General features: G+C 38.5%; 1 protein-coding gene across 2 annotated transcripts in view; it reads right to left on the bottom strand.

Annotated features, from left to right (window-relative positions):
- Positions 1–13295, bottom strand: part of si:dkey-71h2.2 (low density lipoprotein receptor adapter protein 1-B) — a 33046-nt gene that overhangs the window by 5296 nt on the left and 14455 nt on the right. For both annotated transcript variants that reach the window (XM_017455545.3, XM_017455546.3), the window contains exons 4-8: positions 6470–6584; positions 5437–5509; positions 5131–5211; positions 4798–4922; positions 1539–1573 (exon numbers count right to left, since the gene is read on the bottom strand). In XM_017455545.3, coding sequence (XP_017311034.1) covers positions 1539–1573; positions 4798–4922; positions 5131–5211; positions 5437–5509; positions 6470–6584 — 429 coding nt within the window. The remainder of the gene's footprint in view (positions 1–1538; positions 1574–4797; positions 4923–5130; positions 5212–5436; positions 5510–6469; positions 6585–13295) is intronic.

The raw sequence follows: 13295 nt of genomic DNA, 5'->3' as shown, positions 1-13295 counted from the left end.
GGAAATAAATTTACTGAAAAAAAGCGGATGCTATCATACTCATACTTATTTCCCCCACTTGTGCCCAAGGCACAAGGTTATGCAAACTGTTGAAACACACTGTAGCCCAATTTTAGCAGAACCACTTTGCTCTTATTGTGTTTGTAGGATTTATTCTTTTTGCCCTATAGGGGTTCTCAAACTCTAACTCTAACTCTACGATTAGCATCTTATTCACCACTGCAATGGGGAAAAGTTAGAATTAGGTAAGTATATTAGTGCTGGCAGGTGCAGTATGTAAGGATATGAGTCCTGACATGAGGCACTTCACTAAAACTGCTCTATGAAGAAACCTCTGAAAACCATTTAGGAGATGCAAAGATTTCTCATGTTTAAATGACTGCATACAGGAGCTGTTTTTAAGGAGTCACGAAAAGACATCTGTTATATTATCATGGTAATGTAGCAGCTTCATAACTGAAAGGGCATAAATTAATGTGGCATCATCAGTCTATCAGTTTATTGACATCATGCGCCTACTTCATATCATGCAGTGTTGTTATAAAACAAAGAATACAATACAGCACTTTACAAAATGTCTGACTCCAAGAGTTTGGAAAGTGCTATTAAAGAATGTGTGCTGTTTAAGTTATCCTAAAAGTATTGATTTTTCCAGATGGGGGAATTACCATGTTGCCTGTTGGGTGTGCACAATGGTAATGGCAACCATCAGAAAAGGAAATGGGCTTTTGCTATTTTGCTTACACTCACATTCACGGACGAACTGCAAAAAGGTTCATCGAATTTTAGAGCCTTCACGCTCCTTCTCTTCATATGCCAAAGACAAACTACACTTGCAACAAGAAATTATTGAGAGAACCTGAAATATTGTCAAACCCACACCATATATTTTTTCATTCAAAGCTACTGATGATTTGCATTGGTATGCTCAAATAAACTGAGACATTCTTCATGTCTGATGCTTTAAATCTCTTGCTCTCTCTCTCTCTCTCACCAGTTAAGGGAGAAAATAAGACAATATGGCCCATCATTCCTTGATACTAAGCAAGAAAATAACTGCACATGACCCAGGTAAGCTGTAAGCCTGTTTATGCGGCATATTATTTTTAAAAAAAAAAGTGTTTAGAGTGACATATCACTTTCCCTCGGGAGAAAAAAAAGACACCGCTCATATATGCCGCATTAAACATTCTGAATATCACAGTTGTACAGTGTGAATTTGTGAACTGTGTTGCACTTGGAATGCTCTCAAGCTTAAACGTGTGGTCGATAATAATAAGCTTTGGGATTAGCCTTTGCAGTCGTACGCAAAATTCTTTCAAGCCTTACAGCACTGGACGTGATCAAGAGAACTAATCAGTGCATGCACTCTTTTTCATATTATGTTATTCTTCTAAACAAAATGTACATCAATTGCATTAATATTTCAAACCAATGAATATATTCCTACCATTCATATATGGATAACCATTAAAGTTTGTACAATACTTGTATAGACAACTCTTCCTAATACTGGGAAGAAGACTTAATGGACGTACCTTGAGAATGTGTTGAGGCCTTCTTCTTCCACATCCTAAAAAAAGAAATGAAATTCTGAGAATTCCTATCAATGATATATCTAGGCTCTGATGGCAATGCAAATGTCTATCATATGTTCTACCTACAGCACAATACTCAATAAAGAATGGCCTGATCTCGTTGTGATTTAACTGTTACATGCACATCATGCCGTGTTTTACAGACTGAGGCTGTATTGTAAACAAGTTCCTGTCCTTTCAATAAAGGGAATTCAATCACCATAAAAAGATTCAATTAACAAGAGGAGAGTCTATCGGGGAGTACAGCTGAAGTAGCTGATCAATGTAATCTTGTATAAGGACTCCGTGGTGAGTGATTATATTGCAGCTTGAGTCTAAAGCCAGTCTGCCCTTCATTTATTTATGAGAGGGTCGGACCCTCAATAGTAAAACCTTTCGATTCATCATTTCATAATGCACTGTTGTATCAAAAGTGACAGAATGGCCAGGCATCACTCTGGTCTCTATAGGGAAGAGGGTTTTTCCTCTCTAAACATCCAGAGGCAAATGCCCTCTCTCTTTTTTGTGAGCAAGGTTATGCTAGTGAAAATGAAAACATACAGAACCTTCTTCATATAGAAATCACTAAGATGGTACCTGGACATAGGATTGGATAACCCCGCAGATTCCCGCATGAGGAACTTGATTTTTGTATAAAATGGAAGATAATTAATAGAATTAACCGAAACATCACAGTATCATTTATTTATAAGTTAACAGGTCTGTTAAGCACAAGTATCCATGTTTTTAATTATTTTGGGGTTTGATTTTTAATTTTAAATTACACGATTTTGGACCAGTCCTATTCTATTATATCTATGGTCTATTCTGTTCGTTTTACAAGGTCATTTTATTCATCGTTAAAAGGGAAAACATGAAATGGCATTATGCATTAGGGATGCTGTGCTAGTGCATTAGGGAGGCTGTGGTAGTGCATTAGGGAGGCTGTGTTGGTTTTTAGACAATGAATTTTAAAGCTTATGATTTAGAGGACTTGCAATACAATCACATCACAATAACATATCCATATTTTTTCAAAGACAATTTATGAATTTTCACATTTCTCCAAGTCGGGAAATTGTTCCTTTAAACCGCATACCTTTAAAACTGCCAAGACCTGTGCAAAAAATTATTTAATGTTTTTCTTTTAATGATAGGCAGTATATTACTAAAATTACTAATAGCCTCAAAGATACTAATAATATTACTTTTTTTTATTGATTATTTTTTAAAATAATGCTGAATTATTAATCATCACCTCCAGGTCCAATAATATGCTGTAGGTTTTAAATCCCTAATAGTATTTCAATATGTAGGGCACCTCTGAAAATGAGTCTCAGTATGAATAAATGAATGAATGTATAATCTGAGAACGGAGTAGTTCAGGTCTCCACCTAGTGGTTTAAATACATACTCCAGAAAAACCTTAACTATAACATGCAGAGAGTCACCACCACCTGGTGGAACCAACCTGCAAAAACGCATCCATTGTTTTCAGCAAGAATTTGAATATGGGAAAGAACAAAGTACAATATGTACAGATGTACATCTGTATGTCATGGCAAATATATATTAATAACAAACTGTTCACAATGTTAATTATAGCAGCAGCATTATATGTTTGATCCCATATGTGTAATATATATATATATATACACAGTAGTGTGAAAAAAATAAGTACAACCCATGCTAATTGTTGGCTTTTTTGACATATTTGGACAGGCAAACGTTTGATCCTCTTTGAAACAGTGCCTATTAATAAAGGTGATACACTATCAAAACTTACATTTTGTAGTAATTTTCACAATTTAAATGAACAAAAAACAGATCATTCACATGGAAAAAATAAGTACACCCCTACATTTATCACACCTTCAAATCCATAAAATTAGAAACAGGTGTTGAAGATTGGGTGCCAGTGATTAGAACCTGCTTAGGGAGTGCAGGTGGAACCGGTCTTATTTATTCCTCTCACATATCTAGTGTCTGTTGTTTCCTTTGCTATTGAGGTGTGTGGTGTCATCATGCCAAGATCTAAAGAGTTCTGTAAGGACTTCAGAAAAAATGTTGTGGATGCCTATGAGTCTGGCAAGGGATTTAAAAAGCTCTCCAAATGATTTGAAAATACGTCATTCCACTGTAAGGAAAATAATCTACAAATGGTGCAGCTTTCAAATGACTGCCAATTGGTCCAGGACTGGCCGTCCCAACAAATTCAGCCCAAGAGCAGACCGTCTGATTCAAAAAGACGTTCAAAGAACCTCAAAATTTCATCACAGGATCTGTTAGTAAGTCTTGCAGCTGTTGGTGTCAAAGTGCATGCTTCTACAATCAGAAAGAGATTGCACAAATTTGACCTGCATGGGAGGCGTGTCAGGAAAAAGCTTTTGCACGAGTACAGTTTCCCAATGAGCATATAGGCAAAGACCAGGCCTTTTGGAATAATTTGCTCTGGACAGACGAATCAAAGTTGTTTGGCCACAGTAACAGCAGACATGTTTGTCGCAGACCAAGAACAGCTTTTCAGGAGAAGCACCTCATACCAACTGAAGCACGGTGGTGGAAATGTTATGGTTTGGGGTTGCTTCACTGCTTCAGGGACTAGACAGATTGCATTCATTGATTCAACTATGAATTCTGCATCATATCAAAGAGTGCTTGAAGGGAATGTGAGGTAAGTTGAAGTTGAATCAAAAGTGTACCTTTCAACAGGATAATCAGGATAATGATCCTAAGCACACCAACAAATCCACCAAGGAATGGCTCAAAAAGAAGAAATGTTATACCCCATTCAGGTGGTATTCTATTGGATTCAAATCTATGAGTGGAGAGATCAGTGAAGTACATTGAACTCATTGTTATGTTCATGGAACCTGGCTGTGGCATTCACATTTGGAGGTTATTAAGGGGCCCAATGTGTGGCAAGAAAACATTCCCCACACCATTATACCACCAGCAGCATGACCTTTGACACATGGCAGGTTGGGTCCATAGATTCATGCTGTTGATGTCAAATTCTAACCCTACCATCTGCATGTCACAGCAGAAATCAAGATTCATTAGCATCAGATTCTGCCTCAAGGTTCGATGTGTTTTGTATTCTGAGATGCTTTTCTGCTCACCATGGTTGTAAAAAGCGCTTACGTGAGTACCATAGCCTTCCATTTGGACCATTGCATGAATGAGCATGGGTACAGGTGTTCCTTATAAAGTGTCATACCCAGGAATCCTGTTTAACTGGCCGTCTCCTGACAGACTTGCTGCATGGAGATGGTGAATATATGGAAGAGGAGTGGAAGGGCTTCTGTAGTTTGTGCTCCATCAGTGCCTGGGTTTTTTCAGCCTCTGTCCCACACACACACACACACACACACACACACACACACACACACACACACACACAAATATATACACAGACGCCATTAATATGAGACTGCTCTTTCTAACCAATCCTCCACCAAGACTCATATTATAAATAAGTTACTGATTACATTTCATAGACCATTTCCCAACTGAAACATGAATAGGATAATGAACAGGAGATTTATAGTACCTGAAGCAGAGTGAGGTTGTGTTTCCACATGAAGATCACTGCCTGAACAGGAACAGCATGTGCGAGCCTTCTTACTTTTGTCTGAACAGATTTTGAAAACATTAGGCCTAAGGTCACTATTGTTCAGAATTCATAAGCATCACGGACCATGTTACATACGTCATAGAACTTAATTAAAAAGATGTTTACTTTTATTCCCAAAACTCTACATGCTTTGTATCTCAGTGTGCTAACAGAGACCATGACGTCAAAAAGGTTCAAATATTAAAAAATAAATAAATAATAATAATCATTTCAAGTCCTTACCTTCTTGGGCAATTTCCCAGAAGTCCAAGGCAACTTTAAAAGCCTGTGCTACTGTAAGTGTGACTGCCTGGGCCTGCAGAAGACACAACATGGTGAAGTATTAGCCTCGTCGCATGAGAATGTATGAGAAAATAAGCACATGAGGACAGCACAAGGAGAAGCACACTACACTGTGTTGCATCAGCGGTCCACCTGATAATAAATACTCAGTACTGACTCCTGTATACTGCCTCTGTAGCTCTAGTAGTAGTGTTGGTAGGGGAAAAGAAACAGCAGTAAATATAAATGTGATTCTTTTTATGTTCATTTACATAACTTATTAACAAAATCCATCCATCCATCTTCTATACCGCTTATCCTTTCTTCAGGGTCATGGGGAAACCTGGAGCCTATCCCAGGGGTACACCCTGGACAGGGTGCCAATCCATCGCAGGGCACAATCACATACACATTCACACACCCATTCATACACTACGGACACTTTAGACATGCCAATCAGCCTACCATGGATGTCTTTGGTCTGGGGGAGGAAACCAGAGTGCCTGGAGGCAACCCCCACAGCACGGGGAGAACATCCAAACTCCGCACACATAGGGCCACGGTGGGAATCGAACCCCCGATTAAATATTTTAATAAAATGGAATAGACAAGTTTTCTGTTGTTGTTTTTTTTTTTAAAAAAGAGGAAAATTTGATAATTCATCTACAAGACATCCAGTGCAACAAGAAGTTCAAATAAAATTAAATAACTAACTTTGGTAATATTTTGTTTTCTTTTATTTTTGATATCTTAACATAGGATATCTTTGGCAATTTTATACTAATATTGTTGTACAGTTTCTTATATAAAACACACTAATTTGCCAATATCTCAATTAAAGAGAAGTAATTTGCATGTACATGTGGGTGTGTTTACACATAATGATACATTATCTGGTAATTTACAAATAATAATTGGGGCAATAAATTATAATAAGGTGTAATTAACTTTTGCACTCAAATTGTAGTTACATTCATCTGCGACACAGACTCACAATTTTTTTCTTTTGGCAGAGGAAGGCATGGCACTCCAGAGTTTCACTGAACTCACTCTGTGAGACGTAGGCAAAGACTTTATCCTGAGTTTTATCAGCCGTGCAGTAGGAGATTCTACAAAGAAAAGCAATAACATTTATTAATTAGTAATTAATTAGTACATAAGAAGAAAATTAATAACAGGCGTAAAGAAAATCCTTCTGAAAGAGACAGTGATGTTTATGTGTACATGTGAGGCTTATCTGAAGGTCTGTCTTTATTCCAGAAGATCAAGTAATAATACAGAATTGAGAATTTCTTCATTATGAGGATTACCAATCATGATGGGTGTCACTGACACTGTATGTGTCCCATACATATCTGTATACGCAGATTTGATTGATTTGCAAACATAAAAAGATTGTTTGCCTTTGACAAACTGTCCTTCATCACTACTGCTAAAAAAACTGCTACTTTTAAATAAATGCCGAAATAATGTGTAAGGTCAAGATCCTTGGTGAAAAATCATACATATCCAATTCACGTCCTCATTACAAAGTCACATTAAATCCTGTTGTACTCATCATGTAAGATATATAAGAATGTAAATTATATTGAAGCATGTACATACAAAGTCCACTTGTCCATTGTTTCTGCAATGTGATGAATGCAATATCAACAAGAAACCTTGTGTTTGGGAGTAGCTCTAATCCATAGAATATAATCCACAGAAGATATTCTTTCAGATTGCTCACTAGACACCTACCAGTTATACACTACATGGGCAAAAGTTTGTGGACACCTGATTGTCACACCCATAAAACGAGACTGTTGCCACAAAGTTGGACGCACACGATTAGTCATGGGACAGCTGGTTCGGCATTGTACCAGCAATAGAGGGATGCAGAAAGTAACCAAAGATATTGGGTGACAGGTTCCTGTTACCAGAGGGAGCCAGAGAGCAAGGTCTTAATTATAAAAGTGGGAATCATCACCACCTGTGCCTGAGTCTATTTAAAAACAGCTTTCCACTCACTCAATGCTCAGTCTTGAGTCAAACTTGCTCTGTGCTGGTGTGCATTTCTTTGCTGGTAATCTTCTTGGGAACATTTCCTCTGGCTCCTCTAGCCATGTTCTTAGTGCTCCAAGCTCTCATTGTAAAAACTAAATAATTAATTAAAATTTAAATATGATTTCCCTTAGTGATGGAAAATTTGGATCATTTTACTGACTCGGATCTTTGAATCTTGTGCAGCGAAATGAACGAAAATTTTTTCGAGTCATTTTCATTCATTTCAGAGACTATAATTAAAATCTCTTTCTCTCTGTCTGTCTGTCTGTTCATCCGGAAACTAATCACTCTCTGACAACTCATTGTTCTTGAGTCATAATAAAGATTCATTCAAAATGAATGAATCATTCATGAACATCATATCACTAATTTCCCTGTTACACAACTGTATTAGATGTACTTGCATGTTGTAGCATTACAATTTCCCTTCAGTGGCACTAAAAGGCCTAAACCTGTTCCAGCATCACAGTGCAAAATAAAGTCTATGAAGACATGATTTGCCAAGATTAGAGTGAAAGAACTCGAGTGTCCTGAACAGAGCCCTGAACTCAACCTCAAAGAATGCTGACTGCACCCCAGGACTCCTCGCCTGACATCAGTGCCTGAACTCACTAATGTTTTTGTGGTTGAATGAACACATCCCCACAACCACACTCCAGAATCTAGTGGAAAGCCTTCCCTGAAGTGTGGAGGCTATTATAACAGTAAAGGAGGACTGAATCTTTAATGGGATGTTCAACAAGCACATGTGGGTGTGATTGGTCAGGTGTCCACATACTTTTGACCTACCTTCCTGTCTTTTAAATCCAACTATAGTGCAGTTAAAATATAAAGTAGGATTATGTCTTTGAGATGCTGGTATGATCAGCAAAGAAAACTCTGGTCAACATTCAGTCAACTCCAAAATTATTGTCAGACTTGGCTAAAGGAAATGGCTATGAAAAAATGCCTTGTGGGTACTTAAAAAATGAATGAGAGAAAATGAGAGAATCTAACCTATAATTAATGTATATTTATTAAAAATGTATCTTACAATTTTATTTTGAAATCTCATTGAAAATATATTTTTAAACCACATGTATCAATTATGATGCTTCCTGCATCACTGGAGTATAAATATGAGGTGACACATATAAATATGACTGAAAATTATAATCATTTTTAGAGAAAAAAAAATGTAATGATGTGGCTGTCTGGAAGAGGATGCAAGTATAAATTGCCCATACACACAGTGAAGAGGGTGGTTGGAGCTTCTCCGAGGAGTATGGTTGTGGAAAACTGTAGCATTCGGGGGTCACCCAGTCTCAAAATCTGGGATTGGATGCCACCTCCATGCCAACAAAATATTTGGAATTGATGCAAGAAGAAAGCCTTTTCTTTCATCTAACCACAAATGTAAGAACCTGGAGTTCTTGCTGGACATAGACATCTGACTTAAATTGAGTTCTATGGTCAGATGATACAACAAAAAACAAGATGCCATAAAAGCATGGGTGGTTATTCATAAAAGAACTCCTCTATTAATTATGGTGGAGGAACTGTGGTGATGTGGGGCGTTTTCCCTCCAAGGCCTCTGGAACACTTGATAGGATACACAAACTATTTTCTGTAAAATAGGGGTGAAAAACTGATGTACCGCTAAAGGCAAGAGTCAACTATTTGGTATATCAATCCAGGGCTTAGCTCTCTCGGTCACAATATATAACCGTCCTGCGTTATTACTGATATCCGACCTAAATAGCAATGCCAAAGACACCCTCTTAATCTCGCTCATTCTCTCTCCTTCTCATCCTCTCTCACTCTTCTTTCATGTAATGATGCGTGAGGCAAGTTGTTATTTATCTTCATCAGTAATGCAGTCCTAAACTTCATAAACAGCAAGGGGGAGGGTAAAATTCCAAATAAAGTTTCTCCACCTAACTAACTGAAGTTCTCTTGGAATTTTAAACGATATCCATTCAAATCCTGTTGAATAATTTAGTGGAAACATTGTCCTGGATTTCAGATTCAGACATTCGACATTACATGCACTGGTCAATTTATTAGGAACACCTGCTTATTTATGCAATTATCCACTCAGCATCAAACCTTGGGACAGATGGGCTACAATAGCAGCGGTCCACATTGGGTTTGATTCCAGTCGGCCAAGAACAGGAGTCTACATGGGGCTACAGTGGGCACATGCCCACCAAAAGTGGACAGTTGAAAAGTGGAAAAACATCTCTTGGTCTGATGATTTCTATTGAGACATGCAGATAGTAAGGTCAGATAGTATTTGGCATCAACTGTATGAATCTACTGTATGGACCAGTTCAGACTGGTGTTGTGGGGAATATTTTCTTGGCACACATTGTGCTCATTAATACCAATCAAGCATTGTTTGAATGCCACAGTCTATCTGACTATGCTGCTGATCATGTGTATCCCTTTATGGCCACAATCACTACTTCCAGCATGGTTATATGCCATTTCATAAAGCACAAATTTCAAACTGGTTTCATCACAACAAGCTCAGTGTACTTCAATGGCCTCCTCAGTTACCACATGTGAATCTAATAGATCACCATTGGGATGTGGTAGAATGGGAGACACACAGCATGTGCAGCTGACAAATCTGCAATGATTTTGTGATGCAGTCATGTCAACATGGACCAGGTTCTCAAAGCAATGTTTCGAACACCTTGTGGAATCCATGGCATGAAGAATTGAGGCTGTTCTGTTAGCAGAAAAAGGGGGGTAGTCATCAAGAAGTAAGCAAAATTTCTCATTTTACTTCATGTGATAATGAGTCTTTATTGGTCACATATACATATGCACAGTGAAATTCAATTCTTCGCATACCCCAGCATGTCAGGAAGTTGGGGTCAGAGCGCAGGGTCAGCCATGATACAGCGCCCCTGGAGCAGAGAGGGTTAAGGGCCTTGCTCAAGGGCCCAACAGTGACAGCTTGGCAGCGCTGGGGCTTGAACCCCCGACCTTCCGATCAGTAACCCAGAGCCTTAACCGCCAAGCCCAAACTGCCCCATGTGATTTTCCACTGAAATGGAAAAAACAATTCACAGATTTCAGGCAGGAAGGCATGTGTTTACAATTTCAGCCACAACACAGTGACATTTGGTGTGCATGTGAGTCGACGCAGAACTGTCATAAACAATAAAGACACACAAACGGATTTGCATTAGTTAACTCTGACTAAGCTGCAAAACTGAGAAACTGGGGTATCTTGTTCCCTCAGGAATCAACATAAGGAGATGTGGAGGGAATTTTTTTGTCAGTGTTTCAGGATTGACCTTTGAGGAATTTTTAATCTTAATAAAAATCCAGGTTACTGATAAAACAAAAGTAAAACAAGATTTATGAACAGGATTTGTGTGCTTTAGCAGAGATTTAACTGCTTTAGTGAAGTGGGAGTCTGCCTGCTTATGTTCTGTTACACACAGTAGGGCTGAATACATTAGCACTGGCACAGTGGGAGCAAAGCCAAAGCAAGTTTTAACCCGTCAGTGAAATCCCACACAGCTGATAGAGAGCCATGCCAAATCTCATTACACAAACACTGAGCAGACGTCAGGCTTTAGGAAAAAACAAACAATACGCAACCTCACCAACGAATTACTTTAATCTACAAAGACCTCATATAAAAGAGTTATGAATAAATAATGAATAAATGCAAACAACCATAAACACAATGCTACATCATGAAGTGCTAAACGGTGCGATTTTTAAAAAATGAAAATGTGAAGTCTTGTGCTATATAAACAAATATCACGCATAAGTGAAAAAGATCACAGACAGTTTATTCTTGGCCAAAAAACAGAAAGAATTGTTTTCTTGCCTTTTATTTGCAAGCACTATTTTGGAAGAGAGATGGGTGCTGGATACATAAATAGGAAGAAGGATGCATAAACAGATCATTAAAGCCAAGCTCTTTCCTGGTATCTCCTAACCCCTCCTCTCTCTCTCTCCAACTGGCTTGTTTGCTTGAATATTAATATTAATATTGTTTGCTTCTACTATTAACTATCAATTAGTCATTGTTCATCCGGACATTCCTAATGGGTGTTTTTTTGTTTGTTTTGGTTTTTTTATTTATATTTTATTGTGGCAGGACAACAATAGTATTTTAGTAGTATTTTAACTATAAAAGGAGTACAGACAGCATAAACTATATATATATATATATATATATATATATATATATATATATATATATATATATATATATATATATATATATATGTAAATAAAAAATTTTTTGTACAGCAGTACATATCCTGTACCATTACTCTCCAACTGACTGACAAAGTACCTCTCTGACTGATCAACAAATAATAAACCTTGCTTTTCAAGTCTCTTTGAAATCTAGCTGAGTCCGGGATCAAAGTCTGCACTGGCCGCATCTGACACAGAAATCCAGCGCTCCAGGGAGTGTTGCATTCCCTCAGGAGAGGATCCTAATAAGCCAAGTGCAAAAGAGAAGAAAAACATCTAGAGGGGCTAGTTATGTGTATTTCCAACTCCACTCCTTTCATTTTCTTAGACTATTAATAATGCAGAGAGAAGACCACAGAAAAGTGAAGAATCTGGCAGGACACATGGTGTGACCAACAGGAGTGTAGCTAGTGTGATGACCAGGATGGAGGGGGAGGAGGAAAACACTCCTCTCTTATCACTCCTATACATTCGTTACCCTCTGACCTGGAAATCGAACAAAGTCTGTCATTTGTAAGGATGCTAATGAAGGATGCTTCTAGATCAATGATAAACTCAATTGCTTCCTACAAAGAGAGATTTTCTTTATTGTAGTGAGGGACATGACCATAAATGCTTCATCTCTCCCAAGCTTACATGTATATCCCAAGCTTACTCGGGTATACATGTAAATTCCATCCATCCATCCATCCATCTTCTACCGCTTACTCCTTCTACAGGGTCGCGGGGGAACCTGGAGCCAATCGCAGGTAGCATCGGGCACAAGGCGGGGTACACCCCGGACAGGACAGTCCATTGCAGGGCACAATCACATACACACTCACACACCCATTCATACACTACAGACACTTTAGACACACCAATCAGCCTACCATGCACGTCTTTGGACTGGGGGAGTACCCGGAGGAAACCCCCGCAGCACGGGGAGAACATGCAAACTCCACACACACGGCCCCGGCGGGAATCGAACCCCGGACCCTGGAGGTGTGAGGCGAACGTGCTAAGCACTAAGTCACTGTGCGTCCCACATGTAAATTCGTAGCCTAAAAATGCAAATATGAGAAACCAGTTCAATATTGTATAGAATAAAACATCAACACTTAATATGTGATGTGCACATGCAGTGCTGTTTTAATTGATGTTTCTTGCATGGGTAATGACATGGTGCTGTGTATGTGCAGACTCTTTATGCTCTGTGCAGCACATCATCAATAAGTCAAAACACTTTAGACTGATGTCACATTAAACAAACAAATTAGTCCTCGAGTCCTCCTGACCTTGTTTGCTTTCCTTGCATCCTCAGACAGAGGAGCTAAGAAACGAGGAAGTGAAGCAAGGAAACAGGAAACAAAGAGGCGTGATTAAAGAAATTAGAAGCACCCTGTGTCTCTGGTACCGCTGATAAGAAAACATCAGCATAGCAGCAGTCAGAGACCTGCTCTTCACTTAATACTCCTCAACACCTACAGTATCTCTACACACACAAGCAGCTTTCTAGCATCAGTCCTTAATATTCCTTCAGCTCCTACAGTGGAAAACAACACCAGAGCACCACATCTTCA

Source organism: Ictalurus punctatus, chromosome 25 (assembly GCF_001660625.3).
Source record: "Ictalurus punctatus breed USDA103 chromosome 25, Coco_2.0, whole genome shotgun sequence".
Taxonomy (NCBI): domain Eukaryota; kingdom Metazoa; phylum Chordata; class Actinopteri; order Siluriformes; family Ictaluridae; genus Ictalurus; species Ictalurus punctatus.
The sequence above is the reverse complement of the archived record's forward strand: the minus strand, read 5'-3'. Positions and strand labels throughout refer to the sequence as shown.